General features: G+C 40.1%; 1 protein-coding gene across 1 annotated transcript in view; it reads left to right on the top strand.

Moving 5' to 3' along the window:
* Positions 1-23,858, top strand: part of LOC126400092 (protocadherin-15-like) — a 356,244-nt gene that overhangs the window by 223,469 nt on the left and 108,917 nt on the right. Inside the window, exons 24-26 of the mRNA XM_050060553.1 lie at positions 420-536; positions 3,702-3,842; positions 10,000-10,112. Coding sequence (XP_049916510.1) covers positions 420-536; positions 3,702-3,842; positions 10,000-10,112 — 371 coding nt within the window. The remainder of the gene's footprint in view (positions 1-419; positions 537-3,701; positions 3,843-9,999; positions 10,113-23,858) is intronic.

Genomic DNA, 23,858 nt, shown 5'->3' with positions numbered 1-23,858 from the left:
TTCTGCTCACTGATAAATGGATGTTTTTCCAAATCCAAGAACAAAACAGATCAACTCATACATTAACATTAGCATTAGATTATGGGTTCAAGGGTTGTGTTACCTGGATTAGGTGTTGCTCCTGTAAACAGCTGTTGCTTTTTCTCCCTTGTGGAGGCCAGATGTTCCCAAACCTATGAAAAATTAGTCTGCGGTTGTGGGTAATTTTGGGGACTGCAGAGAGAAATGAAAATGAGAATTAAGTTAAAATTAAGAATCAGACTGAAAGCAAAAGCAATATGCTCATAAAGTCATGTTGCATGTTGTTTGCATTAAAAATGTGTAAAATTCTACACACTTACAGGAACACAAAAGCAGCTTGCTATACTGTATGTTTACAGTCCTAATGTCTTTCTGTGTGTGTTTATCTCTCTCTCCAGGACATGAATGACTTTTCTCCGGTATTCAGCCAGTCAGTGTACCGAGGCCTGGTTGCCCCTAATGCTGTCAAGGGAACCATTGTAACCACGGTGATGGCCAATGACTCTGACCCTGCGGTGAGCATTTCCAGCTGCTGCTGTTCAATCAAACTGTTTTTCACAGTCTGTTCCTCAAATTATGTATGGGAATGATGCAAGATAATGACGCTTGTCTCCAGCGTGTGTGCGTGTGTTTTGAATGTGTTTGCACTTCTTCCTCCAGTGGAGCCGTTTTTTAACCCCAGTCTAGCACTTAGCAATACCTCAATTGGGCTTTTAACTCGAAACATCTTTGTAATATAGGCTGGTTTATTCTGCCTGCTGTAAAATGAAGGTTAGCTCACTTTAGAGTTCCATTGTGAGCCATTAGATAGTCTGGTGCAGTTAACTCCAGGTTTAAAAGGTTGTAAAATGCTCATAGCGGGGTCTAAGTGCAGTGTGAATATGGTTTGTGTGGATTTGCTGAGTCACACATCCTTTTGTTTAGATGCTAATGTGAAATGCAGAGGCTGTGTGTGAAAAATAGCTCTCATCTTCGTTGGAAACAGGAAACAACCAACTGGTAAATTTGCACGTCTACAGTGTAGTAAATCACCAAGTCAATATTTATTAAAAAAAAAAAAAAGAAGACCAGAAACACAGAGTACATTTACTTTGCATTACTGCTCAAGAAGTCCCACATATCAGTGTGAAATCTTCTACTCTGGCAATGTTACCCCCATAAGCCTTTAAAAAGCCCCATGTTCCTTTGAATAATGTGCTCGTTGTCTTCCTACATCAGCTGAATTGATTCAGACTTGAGGTCTAAGCATCAAGCTAGACTCTCCTGGGTCAAAAAGTAACATCATGCTGTCAAGGCTGTGTGCTATAAAGGCTCCCGGTGCTCAAACAAGGTACTAAATAGCACCTTAACAGCCTTGGATATATATATTATATTTAGATGTCAATGTCACTTCTACCCTTCAGACCCACAATTTACCTCTGAAGTACAGATCTTTATAAGAATTCGCCACAGTGAAGTTTTGCTGAATCACTACACTACGAGATGGTTTTTAATGAAAGCTCACAGTGGAACAGACACCTCTAAAAGTACTGCCAGTGGTAGAAGAAGTATTCAAACAGCAACCACAATGGTTCCGATATCCTTGCCTACAGATTCTGCATACATATACAAATATCTGTGTATAGAGATTATTGATACGGCATATACACTGCTCAGAAAAAGTAAGGTAACGCTTAATCTTCACAGTATAACACCAAGGCAGTTAAGCTTCAGGGAAATCAATGTGTCCATTTAGGAAGCACAAGTGATTGTGAATCACTTTCACCTGCTCTGGTGCAAATGAAAGTGACAACAGGTGCAATGAAGAGGCATGAAAACAACCCCCAAAAAGGAATGGTTTTGCATGTGGTGGCCACAGACAGTTGCTCTTTCCTTATCCTTCCTGACCAATTCTTCTCCAGTTTGGTGTTCTGGTAGCATGAGGCGGTACCTGTCGCCCAATAAGGTTGTACAGGTAGTCTAGCTCCTCCAGGATGGCACATCCATAAGTGCCATCACAAGAAGGTTTGCTGTGTCTCTCAGCGCAGTCTCAAGAGCATGGAGGAGATACCAGGAGACTGGCCGTTACACAAGGAGAGCTGGACAGTGCCGTAGAAGGGCATCAACCCAGCAGTAGGACAGGTATCTGCTCCTTTGTGTGATTAGGAACAGGAGGAGCACTGTCAGAGCCCTACAAAATGACCTCCAGCAGGCTACTGATGTGCATGTTTCTGACCAAACTGTCAGAGACAGACTCCATGAGGGTGGCATGAGGGCTCAACATTCTAGAGTGTGACCTGTGCTCACAGCCCAGCACTGTGTATCTCGACTGGCATTCACCAGAGAACACCAGATTTGGCAGGTCCGCCATTGGCGCCCCGTTCTCTTCACAGGTGGGAGCAGGTTCACACTGAGCTTATGTGACAGATGTGAAAGAGTCTGGAGACACCATGGTGAACGTTATGCTGCCTGTAACATCATCCAGCATGACCAGTTTGGCTATTGGTCAGTGATGGTCTTGGGAGGCATATCCTTGGAGGGTTGCATAGACCTCCATGTCATAGCCAGCAGTTGATTGTCAGACCTTACGCTGGTGCTGTGGGCCCTGGGTTCGTCCTGGTGCAGTGGGCCCTGGGTTCCTCCTGGTGCAGGACAATGCCTGGCATCATGTGGCCAGAGTGTGTAGGCAGTTCCTGGATGATGAAGGCATCGATGCCATTGATTGGCCCTCTCGTTCCTCTGACCTAAATCCAATTGAGCACCTATGGGAAGTTACGTATCGGTGCATCCGACACCACCAAGTGCCACCATCACTGTCCATGAGCTCAGCGATGCCCTGATCCAGGTCTGGGAGGAGATCCCCCAGGACACCATCCGCCAACTTAACAGTAGGCCCAGACGTTGTCGGGAGTGCATAGAGGCACGAAGGGGCCAGACTCACTACTGAGTCACATTATGAGATGCTGCGATACAATTCATGCAAGTTGGATCAGCCTGTGATTTCAATTTTGTACTTTGATTTTCGGTGTGATTTTGAAGTGTTCCCTTAATTTTTTTTGTGCAGAGTAGCATCTTAATCGTTGTCGAACATATCAGGTTCATAGCCTTAAAGCAATAAAGCAATCAAAGTCTTAATGACTAAGATAAGTGGAGATTTCCTCCTGTCTCCGAAGAAAAAGAGGGGGAAATAGACAGTACAGTTTTAATGGCAGCAAGTGACCAGTCCAAGTTGTTCAAAAGACAATCAGATACACTGTCAAGATGTTAGATGATAGCCAGAAAACTATAAGCTGGTTATCTGTAATATTATAAAGTATAAAATAATATAATTGTATGTGTTTCCTGACATTTTGAGTCAAATTAATTACACCAACTGGCATTATCAACACTCAAGAGGTCAGTTCATGATCATTAGAGTTCCTAAACTTGAACCTCATACTGTATATCCCAAGTGGTGACGTGTGTCTTAACTGCTTCATATATACTTGGACTGGGACACACTCTCTGACATTTAGGCCCAAACTAATTGCTTTGGATTTTAAATACTGAACAGTCATTACCACACTGTGCTTTTAATTTGATGCTACTCTGCAAGAAGTCTGTAAGAGTGGTAGTACTCCAGACAGCATGCAATAGATATTTCACCCGAATACCACATTCATCTAAATCTGTCATCTTAAGTGTACTTGTTCTCTTCACAGGGTACCCCAGCAGGTTTAGTGCGCTACAAAGTCAACCAGGAGGCTTATCCATACTCTGCAAGTATATTTGATGTGGAGGAACAGACGGGGAATGTGGTAACCAGAGTAAACCTCAACGAGGAGCCCAACCTCAAGTTCAGTGTAAGTATGCACACACACAGTTTAACTTCCAGGTCACCAGTAATCCATAAAGTATACGCTGTTGTATGCCTGTGGTTGGGAGCCCCACAGAGGGTCATATGATGAATCTAAGGTAGTAAATAAGAAAAAATAAGACTATTTTTTCGACACAAGGTGCTTATTTTTGTGATTTTCTCATCTTCGATTTTTCAGCCATGCTAGTGTCAGGGTTCTAGGGACGACAATATCTGTCTTTTGACATTAAACAGTCTGAGAAAGGAAAATCAGAAGGGGGTGGGGGGTCCTTAAGGGACAGCAGATTGCACTTAATCACCTTCTTTGTAGTGCGAATGATTCCCTGCAGTCAGCTCTTGAGCTTGGCAGTGGCAGCAGCGTACCAGATGGTGATTGAGGATGGACTCCATAATGACAGTGTAGGAGTGCATCATGATTGTCTTTGGCAGGTTGAACTTCTTCAGCTGCCACAAGTAGTGTCTCCTCTGTTGTGCTTTTTTGATGAGAAAGCTGATGTTCAGCTCCCACTTGAGGTCACTCGAGTAAGAAAAAAATTACTCTTTTATTGAACTGCTGACAAGTCAGACATGAACTGCAAATAGACATTGGTTTATATTACAGACACAGAAAAGGTTGGTAACCCTTGTTGTATGAAGCACTCTGTAAAAGGAGGCTGAGTTACCTGAACCTGGATACCTATTGCAGTTCTTTAATTTTTCTTTTTTGTACCACGAATGCAACAACATGATATTTCTATTTTACACTTGCATTCTAAGCGTTATAAAGCATGTACATCTGTGGCACAATGGGATTTTACCAGATAGAACATACTCCTGGATCAACAACCTTCGTCATGTTCCTGGACTAACGTTGGTCCAGGAACATCAACCAATCACAGCCCTCTGACACTGTCAGTCTGCTACTCCTGTGCTTCTTTCAAAATTCCTTTGTGCCTCGTCAGAGCTAAGGTAGTTTTCCAAATTGAAGTTAGTACAATTAAACAAAATCCTCAGTAACGCTAAACAAAAACCTTATAAGCTGCTGCAGGGTTATCGAGTTAGCTTGCTAAGTAGGTTGGCTATGCTAACAAGTAATACGCTAAAATATTGTTTGTTAACATTAAGAGTAAAGACAATAGCATTTTGCCATTGCAAGGACCTGCGAAGGTCTTTTAATAGCTTATTCAAACTATTTTTTGGGCAAGATTGCAGTGCTCATATTGATCCAAGACCATCACTGCCATGTTGACCCTGGGTTGTCTGTTTGTTGATCCAGAAACATTGTTATCATCTTTATCCTGGATAATTAATTAATTTTGATCCAGAACTATCATCATTACCATGTTGGTAGCTTTCTTTTTAGCATAGCCTACCTAGTTAGCAAGCTAACTTGCTAATACTCTAGCCTGTTGGCAAGCTTACTTGTTAGCGTAGCATACCTACTTAGCAAGCTGAGGCAGAATTTATACTTCTGCGTTGAATCGACGCCATACCTATGGCATAGGCTCTGCATCGACATAGAGCCTACGCCGTAGCCTGATGTACACCTCCCCAGAAATGTGGGACTCAGACCTCCTGTTTATTTTTGTAAGCTTTATTTACTTAAATTTCACAGATAAGGAACAATAAATTGTGAAGACAATGAAGCCTCCACAAAACAGCATTTTAAGTCTTATGTGTGATTTATCCTGGCTTCATATGAGCAGAGGAAATCTCTGCTCGTCATCAGGCTAATTTATACAATGTAAAATGCTTTAGGCTTGTGCTAATAACGTTAGCATGTTTGGAAAACGTTAAGTATAAGACAGTTGTTTTGTCGGTGAATCTTGTGAGTTGTAATGGAGCTGAATTTTGTAACGTTACCTTTGTTAAATGTTGCTGTTGTCCCTGGTTTCATATGAGAAGAGGAAAAGTTCTCTAGCTGCTAGGCTAATTTACACAATGTAAAATGCCATAGGCTTGTGCTAATAGCATTAGCATGTTGTATTTGTGGGGAAATGTGTCCAGATAGAGACAAGCGCTTTGTCTGTGAAGTTAAGTGAAGCTGATTTGTGTACTTGTGTTTGAAATAGTCGCTATTAAGCCATGTTTAATGTGTGTTTTAGGTGTGTTTTGAATCATCTAATCTTTACTAACTTAACTAACATTGCACAGTGACACAGACACACCACCACACAGGTATAAATGCTCACAACGGTGTAGGCAACATGCATAGGCTACAGCGTAATCTGCTGCACAAGTATAAATCCTGCTTAACACGCTAATATTCTAGTCTACTGGCAAGTTTAATAGTTAGCATAGCCTATCTAGTTAGCAAGCTAACTCGCTAACCCTGCAGCAGCTTGCAAGGTTTTTTATGTAGCGTTTCTGAGGATTTTGTTTAATTGTACTAACTTCAATTTGGAAAACTCTCTGAGCTCTGAAGAAGCACAAAGGAATTTTGAAAGAAGCACAGGCACACTGATGATGTCACAGGGCTGTGATTGGTTGATTGCAATGTTGGTCCAGGAACGTAACGTGGGATATTGATCCAGGAGCATGTCCTACTTGGCAAAATCACGTCGTGCCACATCTGTGATTGAGTCAAACAGCAGTACAAGATTCTCCCACTAGAAAGATACTAACTTCCATCAAACAGTAATATAGACAATGTTTTAATTAAAGCCATGCTTTAGTGAGTCTACTGTATATCACAATGTAAATACAGTATGCAGCATCACTTAATGTAATTCCTAATCAATCGAATTGATCTATTCAAACTGTAAACACTGGCACAGGAGCTGTAGTCCAAAAGAGAAAATCTTTACTGGAGAGGATTTATCTGATGCTTCCCTGTTTTGCTTTAGTTTTTGGATTTTTGCATTTAGTGGGTGGAGGACTGGGTCGACATCACATGAATTGAGTCATTAAAAATTAATTTGATCATCACTCTCAGACTTGCTTACTTGTAGCTTTTGTGTACATAAAGGTGTCTTTGCACCGAGCACTCCTATAAATCCCCATCCACTGTACAAAGTATACCGCAGTAGTTTATTAGTTTAAAAATTGCCTTTTCCCAGCTGCACTCCTCGATGGGGCTTTGGGCCATGCTAATTTCATCTTTTCATTGGGCTTTAATTAACACAACAAGGATTCAGCGTCCTCTGAAGATGTTACTCAGGGGACTAATTCTACCTCATTTGCTCCTAATAACTCAACAAAATGAATCAGTCCAACACTGTGTACAATTTTAGGATTATAACTGAGATAAACACTGTCTAAGATATAATTTTTACAAGGACACATACACAGTCAGACAATCTCATTGTTATGTAGCAAATGTCTACCTAATTTGCTTTTATCGCACAGTAACGACATCACAGCTTTATGTATTTTCAAAAAACATTTTTGGAGCAGTTTGGCAGTGTGCAAGGCTAGAAACTAGTTTGTAACTAAGAGGCAACCCATTAGAGACACCACCAACAAAGGACCAATGGCTAACAAGTGTGGAATAAATCTTTTTAATGGAGAAATTGACACACATACTGAGACTACAAGAAGCAAAATGAGAGAAATGGACTCTATACAAGACTCAAAAAGACAACACTGGACTGGAATAATAATCAATAGATACACTAATCATTAAGGCTGTAAAATGTGTGTTTACTCAAGTAGTTGTTTTGTTAGCTCTTATTATTTTTAAGTTTTTTTATTATTTCATTATGCTGTTGTAACAGAAATGTCAATGTCACAAAAATTGTTTTGATAATAAAGATTTAAGTGGAGAAAAAGGGCAACCCATTCAAATCTCCAGTGACGTTGAAAAAAAGTCACTTTGCTATTGAGCAAGACCCTTAAAGGAACTTTGTGTATCAATTACTAACCCCGTGTCACGCTGAATTTGTGAAGAGAACATTTTGTTTGTCGCATGCCTCCATGGTGAACGAAGAATCCAAAACCTGAGAAAAGGTTTGTGGACTGATATCCAAGGTTGGCTGGGGCCACTCAACATATCTCTTGAACTTACACCTTTAAACATTTTATTGGGTGCCCTGGATGAAAACTGTCCCCAGATAATAAATATGATTATTCTGTTGGGTAAAATATTTATATTTAAAGCTCAATCAAGAACAAATTTGAATTTAAGTTTCCTGAAAAATACAGTGCAAAGTCAATTTCTTACGGAAAAAAATATTGCTACAAATCATCTTAAAGTTGCACAACATAACATGAAATGGGAGAAGATTTGCTTTTATGAAGAGTGGAACTATATTGAATTACAATTACACTCTACCGTCATATAATTTTAATTGGGTTTTTTTTGTACTAGTACTATTAACTTAATCAATTGAATTACTGATGTGATTCTTTTATTAACTTTGTTCTGTGTAAGTCTATTTATTTTTCTTTTTTTGTGAAACCATATTGTCATGTCATATTGTCAGCTGTGCCACATGAATCGTTATTTGCCTGTGATTAATTAAAGAAAGAAAAACAGAAACATTTCGATAGATTGAAGTAAATGGGAGCCGCCGTTAACAACAGCAAAACTGTATCAAAACATGCTCTTACAAACTCCTACACAACTTGTTCAGTATAATCCAAGCCTCGTTTATCCAGTCATATGCTCAGTACTTTGCAAACACATGCCAACTCGCTAAAACCTTTCTACTTTAAACACTTAAAAACACCTCATCTATACATGTCGAAAATATCTTTTTTGTATAGTTTTTTAAATTGATTTATATTTGTGCTTTGTTCTCATCACGCAGCCCATTCCACAAGTCCATCCCACACACTGAAATACACAGTCTCTTCATAGTTTTACAAACACATTGTTTTTTAAAATTACATTCTCCTCTTAAATTATAACCAGAAGTGAATTATTTCTTGCTTTAAACATGATTATTTTAGTTTCAAATTTGACCAGATCTAAAAATTTCAATTCATGTGACTTTAAAAACAGTAAATTTGTGTATTCCCTGTACCCCAAATTGTGCACTGTCCAGGTTGCGCTCTTTTGAGTGATGTGTAATGGTAGTAAGTTGCTTTTGTAAGCGTATGACGTCGTGCATTGACAAGCAGCACACCTGGCAAGTGTTTTGCACTTGAGTTTGAACTCAGTTCATGCGTTTTATTAAATTTACTGCATACTAGCTCATTCACTGGCCAGAAAATGACAGTCTCAGGTAAGTGACAACAGAACTCTGGGCCAATATACTTGCTGGGAGGTGGGATTTCGAGCAGACTTCAAATGTACGCACATGCCCAGACGTGCTACTTGTATGTGGAAGTGTTTAATTAGTAAGGTTTCAACAAAAATACATGTGCTTGGGAAGTACTGAGCGTTCAACTGGATAAATTAGACTTGGATTATACTGCACGAGTTGTGTGTGAGTTTGTAAACAGATTTTGTTAAACAGTTTTACTGTTTTTAAATGTGGCCCCCATTCACTTTAATCCATAAAGAATTTTCTCAGTTGTTGGAATCTTAGCTCACACTTTAGGCATGCAAGAAATACAAAGTTTTCTTCACAAATTTAGCATAACACAGGGTGAGGAATGGATTTACAAATCCTCATTTTGCAGGTGAAGTATTCCTTTAAGTACCACATATTCCAGCAAACAATGTAAGTTTCCAGCAGTTAAAGAGTAATCAATGCATTTAATAGAGTCTGAGTTAGTGCGTGAATATAATGAAGGGCAATGCAGTATCTGTAACAATTTCCAGGCTAAATAAGATGGAGGAAAGACAATTTTTCAGTGTCTTGATATTTAGGTTTTGCCCTCATTAGGAATCCTCTGGGTCTGGTTAACAGTGGTTACCCCCCAATTAAACCAAGAAGAAAGGCAAAGCAGGAAAAAATAAGCACACCAGTGGGATACGCACTTATCCTGTTCTCCAATTCCCATGCAAATAATGTGCTTTTAGGATGCGGGCAACAAAAATGTAGACATTCATTTTGGTTTATTATCAGCCTGTCATGCATTAGCTGCCTCAATTTATTTGGCTGTCTCCACCGTCAGCAGACTGTAAAACGCTGTGAATTGATATCTCGACAATGTTAGCGGGCGTAAACTGAGAGCAGTGGCAGCAGTAGACAGCCATGTTGCAAACAAGCACGTGAATATTTACTGAGTGTTGTGACTCTGTCTTTACCTGTGTGTGTGTGTTTGATTTACAGCTGGTGGTGGTGGCCTACGATGATGGCGAGCCAGTAAAGGAGAATACAACTCTTGTAGAGATCACAGTCCTGCAGCCCTCTGTCATTCCCGTGTTCACTCAGGAAGAATACAGGTACGCACAAACTCACACACACACACTCACGCACTCACACACAGTACATGCTATTTTTCTGAAGTTCTAATCCTCAGAATTTCAGTTCTGGTTGATGTGGCAACACCTGCTGTAACTGGTGATAACATTAAGAACATCACAGTAATACAGGTACCAGAGGCCTGTTCGAAATGACACATTTATGGATCCCTGGGGGAAAGAAAATGCAGTTTGTGCAGCTCCTCTGTCAGAAATACAACAGAAGAATATGAGCAACTTGTAAATCTAAAAACATGATGTCTTCTTCACACATTGCTATCACAATACTTTCACCATCACAAATGTGTTTACTTTTAAAATGCCCAGGACTGACAGTTCTGGCTCTACTGTCTTCTGAATTTTGTCCAGTATGTGCATGTGTCTTTTCCTTTTGAAGCTCTTGCACGTGTGCCTGCCATTTGAATCCAATGCAGAAATGGAGGACTCTGCCACTGACAATGTGAATTACTTCATAGAGATAACTAATAATGAAAATACATTTAATATCTGTAGGACAAAATTGTGGTTGCCATTAGTATGATGAAAACCATAATAATTATGAATCTAAAGCAGAATTGTTGCCATCCATGTGAGTGAGAGAGATGCCCATTGTTCACATAATCAATGTGTAATCGCCAAATTCACATTTAATCTCAATTACAACAGGCTTGAGATGAGTGGTTCCCAACTGGTTCAGCCATGGGGTCCAGATTTCTTCAAGGTCTACACAGTCTAATACATTCAGTGTAACACTTGTGTTTGGCCATGTCATCGAACTACAGTAGTTTGCCGTCTCTGACACATGGCTGTACGTTAGTAGCTCACTCCACTGCAGGAGACTGCACTTCAAAAACACAGCTCTGTGCTGGAATTTCACCGTACTTAAAAGAACTGTGTGTTTTGTCAAAAACTTGACAAATTGCGAGTCACTTGCGATCCATTCAGAATGGACCCGTGACCCACTTTTGGATCGCAACCCAGTCGGGAACCACTGCTTTAGAATATGATTGATCTCGCTCACATGTACAACATCTACTTGTATATTTGCTATTTGTGCACCCATGTAGTGTTGTCACAAAGTTGGAGTTTCTTACTTCGATTCAGTATCTTTAAAAATATAAAATTTCAATACCATTTTTGATAATGTGAAAAATTGGCATTCACGGAATGAAATTTTTATTTTTAATTTAATCATTTAATTTCTTTTTTATTTTTCTAAATTGTATTTTTTATTTTAAATTTTTTATTTTAATTAGTATTTTATTTTTTTAATTGTTTATTTAAAAAAATATATTTCAATTTAAAATTCTATTTTTATTTTAAATGTAGTATATATATTTAAAATGTAAATCTTTTATTAAAAGGTAAATATAACATGATAAGATAATATAACGTGACAACAATAATGTTTCTTTTCTTGTTTAGTAGCAGAGAACAGCAGAATCACTGCAGTGACCATATAAGAATAATTAGAGAGAGCAAGAAAGCACAGCTGACACAGGTGTATAAAAACTACTGAAAATTAGGATTTAAACAGTTTCAAATATTCAGAATTGATATTTATCCATGGATTTATATATTTGACACTACACCCATGTAATTACAGACAATTGTAGCCAACTGCACATTGAAGGATGAGACCTTGCCATGAAGTCTTCTTTTAGAAACTTAATAGATACTTGCCTTGTTGTTGTTCTTGTTGCTGATGAAACCCACTAAAGGCAAAGGTTCTGACATAGTTTTTTGACAAGAAAAAGAGGAGCTGTAAATTATTAATAAAACACCAATAAAACTCTGGGCTGATATCACACCCTCAGTCACAGTTTATAGTCGCTGTCTCAATGTGGGAATGCAGCCATTTAGTTGTTGCAAGAGTTTAGTCGCTGCAATCCTATGGAGAGAGGGACATTCATCTCAATTTCAAACACCCAGCCAGAAAGAAAAAAAAGCATCTAAAATTTTGGATGGTGCCCAGTTGCTTCTCCGACTAAGACAGAGGATTTGTTTTTCTTCTGGCAAATTAATAGAAGGCATTAATATAGGCATAATTAGAATATGGAGAAGAAGATTTAATATGCAAAGAACAGAATCTATTATGATTAAGTTTTTCTGATGGATTAAAGCACAGAGCGCTTAATGTGGTTCTGCCACATTTAAAGAAACACCACTGTGACAACTCACATTACGGGGCAGTGGATAATATTTCTGATAGCTGTTTTCTCGGGGACACACACACACACACACACACACACAGACAGACACACACACACACACACACACGCACACACACACTGCATGAAACAGAAGGTGCTAAGTCTGAACAGCATGATGTTTACTCGCCAAATTCAGTTTTGATTACAACTCAAAAGTATGTGCTTCAGTGTAACGAGATTCCAGAAAAAGAATAAAAATAAAATGAATGAACTTTGGCAAGTTTATTATAAAACTAGAAATCCCGAAATTCCATCTAAAACAAATGTGCAGTAGCATCAGCTTAAAGGGGCAGCAGCATGTTTTTCACAGTCTGCTGTAAATTCATTGAAAGAAACGTGCTCAATATGAAAAACACAAAAAGGCACATTGGGCGGTCACTTCCTCTGAGCTCAGTACCTGAAACTCATTTTTAAAATGCAGGAAATTCCCCTTTAAATGCTTCACATAGGGGGATTCATACACTTTGTCCTGTCCTTCCCTCAGATTGCATTTCATTGCTCTCCTTGGGATTCTCTGAACTACATACATTGCTGTAATCTCCTTCTCCTCCTCTCTAGTGGTCATCTCTTTGAGCTTAGTCTTTCTTCTTATAGCTCCTTCTTCTCTCTTGTCTCCATGCTTTATTCTTTCCCTTTCCTTTCTGTAAGAAAAACATCACACCTCTTAAAGATGCTGTTTTGTAGCATCGGCTGGTAAAAAGAGCAGCTCATTTTATTGTTGCTAAATCGAAGCCTCGGTTAAGCCCCGTTTCCACCAAGCACTTTCTGTATGGTACCTTTGGAACCAAACCAGATATGGTATCAAGACCCTAGTGTTTCCACCATCCACCTTATATGTGGGTAGGGTTGTTGTCACTCACTGCTCCGTCCAGCACTCACTGTATTCCCTCATTAACTCAACGGAGGGGTGACCAAAAATGGGAATGGTACGGTACAGTTCTATTGGTACCATAAACAACAAGCGTACCAAACTGAACTGAACTGAACCTTACTGCACAGTGGAAACAGGGCTTTAGATTCTGAACGAGTTAGCCTTAAACTTGTCTTTGGACGGCTGCTTCACCTTGCTAATGTTACTGTTACCTCTCTGAGGAGATAACCATCGTTAATGTTGACATCACCGGCTCTGCCATTTGCACTAATGCTTTTAGGTTCCATCAGCGGTCCATCATGCTTGTATGCCTTCAACTTCACAACATTAAATCTGTATGGTAGCAAGAGATTCTGGAACAGCAGAGGGGACTCAGCCTTGTAGAGAGAGAAAGAGAGCACGCCAGGTGTGTTGTCCAAGGCGGAAGATAGTCTGTGTGATGCAGTGTTCCAACCACCCTCCTGCATTCAGCACCAGCTCAAACATTGGATGAAATTTATGAGACATTGCTATAAATGTGTGCAGGTATTTCCACATTATAATTGCTATATTTACAAAAAATTGATAGTTATGTGCACTGCCAGCACTGAGATTCAGTCTCTGTTGCTCAATACTGCTAAATGGATGAATGGACTTAAATTTGTATAGGGCCTTTCTTATCTTTTGACCACTCACCTGCAACTTGGTATCCATTCACATGCACTAACACACACTGAACTTTGGGATTCAGTATCTTGCCCAAGGATACTTTGACATGCGAACTGTAGGAGCCAGGGATCAAACTGCTGTAGTTCACATAGAATTCGAAGCTGGGACCCAGATGAATCTTGCATGTTGTCCTGTTTGGGCCCAACTAACATCAAGTGTAACCCTGCATGAAACCCATGTGGGCAAGTGGCATGGGGCCATTATGGAACCCATGGACAATTCCATATAGGGCCCATTTTTCAGCCCATTTTCTACCCACATGGGCCCCACATACTAATGTTGGCTGGGTTCTGATTAGTGGACGACCTGCTCTACCTCTTGAGCCGCAGCTGCCCTAGTCTGTCCATAAGTAGTCATCAGCGGCTAGTGGGCTTTCCCCTCAGTGGAAAAAAAGTTTTTATTTACTCTAATTTCACAGATAAGAAGCAATAAATTGTGAAGACAATAAAGCCTCCAAAAAATAGCATTTTAAGTTGTGTGCGATTTATTCCGGCTTCATATGAGCAGAGGAAATCTCCCCTTAATGCTAGGCTAATTTAAACAATGTAAAATGTCATAGGCTTGTGCTAATGATGTTAGCATGTTATGTTTGTTTGGAATGTTTAGTATAGGACAGTTGTTATGTCGGTGAACCTTGTGAGTTCAAATGGCGCTGAATTTTGTTACATTATCTTTGTTAAATGTTGCTGTTGTCCCTGGCTTCATATGAGTGGAGGAAAAGTCCTCTAGCTGCTAGGCTAATTTATACAGTGTAAAATGCCATAGGCTTGTGCTAAAAACATTAGCATGTTGTTTTTGTGGGTAAAATGTGTCCAGTAGAAGACAAGTGTTTTGTCTGTGAATGCTGCGAGTTATAGTGAAGCCAGTTTGTTTTGAAATTGTTGCTATGAAGCCATGTTTCATATGTGTTTTTGATGTGCAAGTGGCATGACGCCATTATGGAACTCATGGACAATCCTATATAGGGCCTGTTTTCCAGCCCATTTTCTACCCACATGGGCCCCACATACAAATGTTGGCTGGGTTCTGATTAGTGGACGACCCGCTCTTCCTCCTGAGCCACAGCTGCCCTGGTCTGTTCTAACCCACCACCAGCAGTTGGTGGGCTGGCCAATGCATGTAATTTACTTTCAGTTCCTGTGCTTGCTTTAGCGTGTTTGTATCTCACAAAAATAGCCAACCATGCCTACGGCAGAGGGGCATGGTTGGGAATGGTAAAGAGTTGTTTATATTACAAAACATGAATACATTAAATTCCTGATGCTAACAATTGTCATAAAGAAATCTAATTTTTCTTTTTTATCCAAAACAACTTCATTCTTTTGCTGCATAGATGCCTATCTGCAGAAGCTGTAAAACAACAATAAATGTGAAAGACTGATATCATATTTTTTAAGACAAAACAGACATACACATTTTCAATCAGTCTGTGTTTTGAGAAGCCAATAAACCCAGTGTTCACACACTACAAACTCAACCAACAACAATACAATATACTCTTGAGTCATGATCGTAACTCTTCTAGTTGGTGCTGCTTCTATGAGGCCAGGGGGTCACCTCAGGTCTTCTCCTCTGTGATTGGCTGGGTAGATAGAGTGTGGATAAGGTCAGATGTGCGATTGGCCTATAACATACAGCTATTATTGCCATTTCTCTGTCAGTCTCTCTGTCTTATCTGTCATTAAATTTATACAGAAATTTGTATTTACTCTTCTGCTCATTTCTCTTTGTCCTGTTACTACTTTTCTCTATCTTGATATGTTTTTTCCACATTACAGTAGCTTCTTATTTCCTGTCTTCCAACATTTTCTTCCTGCCATCCTGGTTTTATCAGCCCCTCTATACTTCTATTTGGAATGAATTGGTTTCCTTCCGTGTACTTGCTTGTTATGTCGTCTGTCAGGCACCATATCGAGACATCAGACTGAAATGAAAATTGCAGGAGAGGATGTTTTTAAACATCATATTTTCCATATATTTCAACTGAATGACTCCAGGTTGGACCCTGTTTCCGCTCAGAATAAAGTGGGCTTTTTAAGGATAGTTTTGTCATTCTTTGAGTCTCTTTTGCAGACTCTGTTTCCTTTCTTATGTTTCAGTTTTTCCTGTTTTGCTCCTCGTCTGGCTTCATTACACCTCAAAGCGTTCCACAGTTTTATGTGCAGAGTGTGTGTGTTTAGGCATTTTACTGTGATGCAGCTCACTTTCACTTGGCTGACATGCCATATGTCACGCAAGAACCACCCAGCTTTGACTGTGATTTTCATAAAGGTAAAATATCTGTATTTACATTTCAGTTGCTTTCAGCTCTCTTCATTCAAACACCTGAGCACCATAAAAGCCGAGCTAATGAGCTTGTTTGGGAGTAATTGCAACTTCAGTGCCAATACAGACATATTTTCCCACCATTACAGACAAAATTTCAAGATGTCAAGGTTTGTCTTTCACGCAGAGCACAGTAAAGCTCCTCTCTATTTTTAGGAAAAGGGTTAGAGGCAAGAGAGAGAGATGTCAGCCAGCCATATAATACTGCATTTATGAATATGTAACATCGCTTCTAGCCAAAAGAGTGTGTGTGTCTGTCTATGTGAGTGTGCACTTTTTAAATTCTGGTGTGGATTTGTGTTTTTTTTTTATGTGTATTTGTTAATCAATACATTCTTATGTTTGTGCACTGTGGATGTCCCTTTCTCTGGGTATTTGTCTTTTGTATGTGTGTTTTGCATGTCTCTCTGGGCGCCTCACATTGTACATTTTTTGTGGCTGTATTTTAGTGTGTGCGTATGAGATAGTGGTTTTTGTTCTTCTAATTCCATGTTGTGTTCGCACAGAGTACATTGCACCAGCTTTGAATTAATTATCCCAGCTTTATTGAATAAAAGCTAACCATTGTACCACTGTGGTTTTAGGAGCTTACTAATGCTGCTTAATGATTTCGTATGGTTTCAACAGAGTACTATAGCCATGGGCAAGGCTGAATTCAGTAATATTAATTCCTATCATGAAAAAGAGTGACGAAAACAAGGGATCTATGAAAAGCAGCCTTTATTTTTTTAGCGTAGTGTACATTTAGGGTTCATCACTACATGAAATTATTCAAATTTCAAATGCATTTGAATATCCAAAATTTGTAATTTGCACACTCTTAAACTATGAAAAGCATTTTGTGTGTGACATTATTTATAAAGGGTGTTCAATTTGAAATTCTCTCACTTTCATATCCGTCAATGGAAATATCAAGAAAGACACTGTGCCAAACAGAAATGCAAGCAGCTACAATCTTACCTATTTTACACATATTTCAGTAAGGACCACTTTTGTCAGAGAAAACTTTATTATCATTTGCAATTTGATATTTGACAGTATAGCTCTGTTCTGGGACCTTTCTGCCCTTCCAGGCGCCTACATGGAAAGCTTAAGGCAAAGAGAGCAAACCGCTCCTCCCTTCCTGGCACATACAAGAAATGCCAGAGACAGAGAGAGCAAACCTCCCTGCCCTTCCATGTGCCTACATGGAAAGCCTAACTGTGCATTCACACCAAAAGCTTCATGAGCGCCAGCGGTCGCTCAGGTCGCTGGCATTGCGCTGCCTGGCAGCTCTGGCAGGGCTTGCAGAAGGCTGCCAAGGGGCGGGGCTTTCAAGCTGCGCTGCAGAAGATCTCTTTCTTTCTTTCTTTCTTTCTTTCACTGTCCCGCCTTGAGAATATTCACGGTCTGCAGTTGGCTGCTCGCTGCTGCTTCGGCGGCGGCGCTGCTCATTTGCATAAAGTTGAGCTTCTCTCAACTTCACAGTGACGCTCCGGTCACTGGCATCGCGCTGCTCGCTGCTGCCGACGCTCCAGACACCCTTCGTAGCAAGCGTACATTGAAAATGAATGGCTGCCGGCCACTTATGACACTCATGACGCTTTTGGTGTGAATGCACAGTAAGGCAGGGAGAGCAGCAGCAAAGACCCCTCGGGCATAGAACTGAGCAGCATCAGTCACAAACGGAAATGACATTCATAAGTCAGACACAGCATAAAAAGGAGGAGCTGGGGTGAAGGTGGGTTGCAAAGAGGCTTGCAGAAATGGCAGCAATGGTGGGCATACGAGAGCAGTTTCAATAGGGCGCCCTGAATGAGATTTGCCAATTGTTTGTGTAGAAAGGAATCATGTGATCTATCAGCTGACTCCCTTCCATCAATCAGCTGATTGGGATGTTTGAGATCAGCTGATGTAGCTATGCTCAATTTGTAAAATATGAAGAGAAGGGATGAGATCACGTTGTGTTATGTTAGCTTGTACTAACCGGGTAGAGAGAGCAGGAGGAGTGCTTTCACCAAGTGCACCACTGTTTGTGTCCCCTATGAAACCAAAAGCCAGCATTTAGTTATTTTAACCTACGTACGGAACTGTTAACTGATCTTTCCTAAACCTTATCAAGTTGTCCTGTTGCCTAAACCTAACCACATTAACCACCTGTTCAAAACTGTGACAGTTATCAGTCAAATATGTTGTTTTTGGGGTCACTAGCGAAAGACCTGTTCTGCTGTTTAGGTATGAGGATGTGTTGATTTGAGAGGTTAACCTAACAACAATCACTGTTGGGGGTAACATTTTATAGTAATATATATTTTTTAGCAGTCACATAGTAATATAATGCGTCACCTAGAGGACTTTGGGTAATATTATTACATTTACAATGTCACATAACGCATTACCATCCAAAATAAGCTGTTTATTGTTTTCATTTTTCATTCGTCCACACTGATCCACTTCACCAGTGTGCCAACGAGAAAATTATCTTCCAAAAGTTGTGTGTTGGCACTGTGCATCATTAGTACACTTGCAGTGTCTACAATGTATCCCATTCTGCTTTTGCCTCCTAAGGCAGCCTGAAAGCAGTGTGGATAAGGAGCCGACCTCCGATTTGTGTTTTTCCTTTGTCCCAGTGATCAGCACATCTGGGTGATGTTAGTAGCCTATAGATTGGATGTGTGTCAGTTCACATCCCCTACAACTGCAGAGTAAAGCTGGCACACAGTACCGTTCTTGTGTATAACTCTCTCGCCGGTGCTGCTGTAGTTGACCGGCACACCGGGAACCAACAGATGGCTCTTCTAGCTCTGGTGTATTAATTTGCACTTGTCATAGTGATTTACTCACATGGCATTCCGTTTGTTGTGCTAATCTTGTTTTTTGTTTGTTGTGTTGCATATCATATGCCCACAAATATTGAGTCATATCTCATAATTATCAGACTTTTATCCTCTGCCTGACGTCCCTGTATCCAAGGCTACTCATTTATTTCAAACTGTCTAGGCTATTTAATTGTTTTATATCATCACGCTATTAGTAATATAAGCAGGGGGTTCTAATACAAAGTGGTAACCACTGAATGTGAATGCATGAATGGGTTAGACCTAGTAGTGTAATAAGTAACTAGGTAACCAGCAATATGTAATATATATATATTACATTTTGAGAGTAACTTGCCCAACACTGACACCAATATATGCCCAGTAGATTCACGTCAGTCTAATCTCAGTGTATCAGAGACAGAAGGCAGCAAACTGGCACCGGCACAGAGAAAACGTGGACCCATGAGATGTGAACTTGTTTACAGTTCAGGCCTCAATAGACGAGGGTGACCATTCAACCGCGACGCTTCAAAACAACTTGGACATTCAATAACATTTGTTGATGGAAGCCCCACTGACCCAGCTGTCCCCACTTTCCTTACTCCACACTGACCAAATGATCCTGTGAGAGGCTGTCAAATCAAAGTCAGAACATTTTTAAACAGTAGATGTGAAGTACAGTTTGGGCTTGTTAAGTGTGTCATAATCAACATTTCTACTGTAAACTGAAACCTGAAATGCGTTTGTATATATTTTTAACTATGTATGATATGACTGTGACTGTGTTACCTCAGCCTGACAGTGACACATGTTTTGCTGTTTGGCTCAGTGCTCCAGCAAACTGCATTTCAAATGAAACAGCTGAGCTTAAAGTGCTGACTGTCAGCTTTAAGTGTGTTTTGGGTTGTTCACATCCATATAGGGCGAGCAGTGTAGGACTCATAGACCTTATTTTCACCCTCAGGGGTATGTGTAAAAAGGTCTACAATTTCCTGCACTGTTCGTCGAATGACTACAGCTGAAAGTCAGCACTTTAACCTTCTATAGGTTATATATGTGTCATTGGATTAGTCCAATGGGCTGCTACAGAGCCAGAACAAAACTGCCATTTCACTTACAGTATAAACACAGTGAGAAGTCCAGGGTATTGCAGATTTACATTACGTAATGCAGTTTTTCAACTTGCTCTGCCCTTAATGCAGTGGCGTAAGGAAGTTTTGACGGGCCGTAATGCATGCTATCGTGCTTGTATTGTCTTGACACAAATAGAGATTTGACATTGGTCAACATCAACATACGTATTACCCAACAATCATTTCGTAGCTTATATAGAAAAACATAATTTTGTTTTCGATAGCTATTGACTATTAAAAAAAAAAAAAAAGTAAATCTTGACGCAGATGGGTTTGCCTTTTTCAAGGCCATATATAGCCAATGGCGCCATTTTTCAATTGATAATATTCTTTTTTATAATTTATCTTGGAGCACAGCTATATTTCCAAGGTGGCTATCTGAATCACTTGGAGGGGCCTACTCTCTCTATGGGCCCCTTCACCCCAGGGTCCCCAGTGCAACCACACTGCCTGCCCTGTCTCTATATACGCCCCTGCATTAATGTTAAAATCAAAGAAGACATTGTTTTTTAAAGGAACTATGTGTAGGATTTAGTGCCATCTGGTGGTGAGAATAGCAGATTGCAACCAGCTGAAACTCCCATGAGCCAAGCGTGAACTCTCAGTTAGAATTCCTAAAGTGTTCATTGTTCAGGAGGTTTTTACCCTCGCCGAATTGTCGACATAGGTATCCTCCTCTCCAAAACAAACAGACTAGGTGATTTAAACTAATAAAAACACTGGATAAAGCAGTCTCATGGTAAAAACAATCTGTGTAGTTCGGACACTGCTCGTAACAGAGAAGCTGCTAACAACTGTGGACGACATGAGAATACACATGGCCCGATCCAGATACAGTGTTTGGCTTGTCTGTTAGGCACTACTGTGGAAACATGGCGGTGCAACATGCCGATCTCTGTGGACGAGCACCCGCTGGCTATGTAGATATCAACGGTTTATTCTGAGGTCCAGTTCAGACCAAAGATTTTCGGTGAACGAGCAATACGCCGTTGTGCAACGTTCTAATAACCTGCCGGTTCACACCAATGCAAGAGATGAAATGGTGTATCATCACTATGCAACAACTCTCTGTACTTCTTCCAGCTTTTCAGGCTTATTTTGCGGCTTAATATAATTTGTAGCTTCTTAAAATATGAATGAGGATAATGATAGTGAGATACTGGATAGAGCTACATTTGTAGTAGTGATGAAGCGACAAAAAACATTAAACGAGCATCAGATGGACTGTATTTGTAATAAATATGCCACAACAATATTAAAAACCAGTGGCAATTAATCAGTCAGTAAGAAATTATGTGTGTGACGGAGGGGGGCAAATACAATGAGCAGCAGCGGCGGCCCACCATCTGACACTGGCACAGGAGGTAGAGAGGATCGTCCACTAATCGGTTTAATCCCCGGATCCTTCGGTCCACATGTCGTAGTATCCTTGAGCAAGATACTGAACCCCAAATTGCTCCTGGTGGCTGTTCCATCAGTGTGTGAGTGTGTTAAAAAAAACAGAGTAGCAGCTGGCACCTTCTACGGTTGATTCAGCTACCAGTGTATGAATGTGTGTGTGAATGGGTGAATGTGACTGGTAGTGTAAAAAGTGCTTTGAGTGGTCGAAAGACTAGAAAGGGCCAGAAACAGAGGGCTCAGCGGGGACAGAGCACCTGCTGCAGCAAACGAACACGCCGTCTGCAGTAATTTTGACTCAACCGGCAGACTTTACTACAAGCTGATTGGCTGTAGAAGCAGGTGACGAGCTTTACGTTCTAAAACCATCCGCTGGCAATTTGACCAGAGGAGTTGCTTTGACCTGCCAGTTCACACCGCTGCAACTTTCCTCTGCAATGTTCTAAAACGGTTTTGTCTTGTCATGAATCTGTGGTCTGAACTGGGCGTTAGATAATGAAGATGCGAAGATTCTTATCTTTTTAGGTGATTATACACTAAGCAAGACATACTTTTTTTTATCTTCAATTTCTGCCAATAGATCCCCCTAAATCCCCCACGCTGGACCTTTAATTGATTTTGATATATTTATTTAATAATATAAGAAGCTGTTTCACATGCTGAGCAGAAAAAGTTCTGCACTGTTGTGTTAACATATTAGAGTTATAAAACATGGATTTTCTTCATGTTTGTTTGTCCGTCGTGCATCAAATTTAATATGCTGCGTTGCAGACACGCATGCACAGACACATGCAATCACAAACAAGCACACACAGACACACATGCTCACAGTGCAGTGAGACTGAACACCAGTGAAGCGTAGCTTTAGCACTGTAACCTGCTGTTTGTGCATTTTTACTCCATGGGTTTCTCATCTAGTAAAACAGTTAATAAGCCGAGCAGGAAGTTTGTTAGATTATTGTAGCGACTGTGTGTGGAGCAGATTTTCTTCCCCCTCTCTCCCTGCCTCTGTGTTTCTCTCACTGTAGGAGTATCCGTGCACCTGCAGAATTAGTATGCAGCCGGTATCACATACACATGAATAGTTATCAGCACCCAGTGGCAATTATCAGCATGAGGTTAAGTGAACAGAAAGAAAATATTGCCTTTTCAAAGATTATTGAAATCTACAAACCCCTCCCACCACTTCCCTTGCTCACATATGCATGTGAGCATGTATGTGTGTTTGCTTTGTATTTATGCCTATGTGTGACCGTAATTGTGTATCTGTGAATGCAGGCGTAGCACCCACCCCCCAACACACACACACACACACACACTTTCAAAAAGCCTCATAGCCTGTTACTTTGTTAATGAATCTAATTAGAGAGTGGAGACAGAGTTAAGAGCCAAAACACTTCTAAACATCAAAGCTTTGTTTTTAATCAAGAAATTGTGTGATCAAAGATGGCAATATGTTGCTTTGTCTTGCGTCATTACAAAGATCGAGATAAAACGCTACACCATGGCGAGAGATTTAGATAAATCAGGCTCCTATCTATCAGGTTGTGTGCGCTGATATATACAGTACACGCTCTGTTCAGGAATCACAGGCAGCCATGCAGGAGGGCACACAGTTTTTATCACTATCAGCCAGCTGCACAATTACAACCCCACAACTGTCAACTTTCCCTTTGAAAGACAACAATCGCATTCGTCTGCCATGAAGGTAACTGAAATAACAAGAAAATGAGTTTTTAGTCAGCTTTGATAAGAAGATATAGACTTATCGACTGCATCTTTAATCTTACACTTGGAACAGACAGAATAAATATGTCTGTCTCTCATCGGCAACACTTCTTTCGTATAGTGGTACATATACAGAGCCAGGCTTTGTATTGCTTTGCTTTATCGTGCTCATGATTTAAGTTCACGAAAAGTTTGGAGTTTGATTGAGCAAATCTTAAAAAAAGGAACTGTCTAGATTTGCTATTGTAAATGTTTATAACATATTTTAATTGATGCCAAGCATTTGCAGTCACACATTTCGTCTGGCTTTTCTGAGACGTCAGTCAATTTGTGTAGCGTCTTTCTTACAGGTTACTGCAATTCAAAATAATTTACATATGATTATAGCTGATAATAAGACAATGCAAATATAGAAAATAAAACAATTTGAGATTTGCAGAGGACTTCTTTTTATGTGTGATTGTCACCTCGATTTTGCGTCGCAGAGACTATCGTAATCTTTTGAGTGTTCATACCTGGCGATGTGTGTTTCTGTCAGCGGGAGTCTCGCCAAC

Source organism: Epinephelus moara, chromosome 13 (genome assembly GCF_006386435.1).
Source record: "Epinephelus moara isolate mb chromosome 13, YSFRI_EMoa_1.0, whole genome shotgun sequence".
NCBI lineage: Eukaryota > Metazoa > Chordata > Actinopteri > Perciformes > Serranidae > Epinephelus > Epinephelus moara.
The sequence above is the reverse complement of the archived record's forward strand: the minus strand, read 5'-3'. Positions and strand labels throughout refer to the sequence as shown.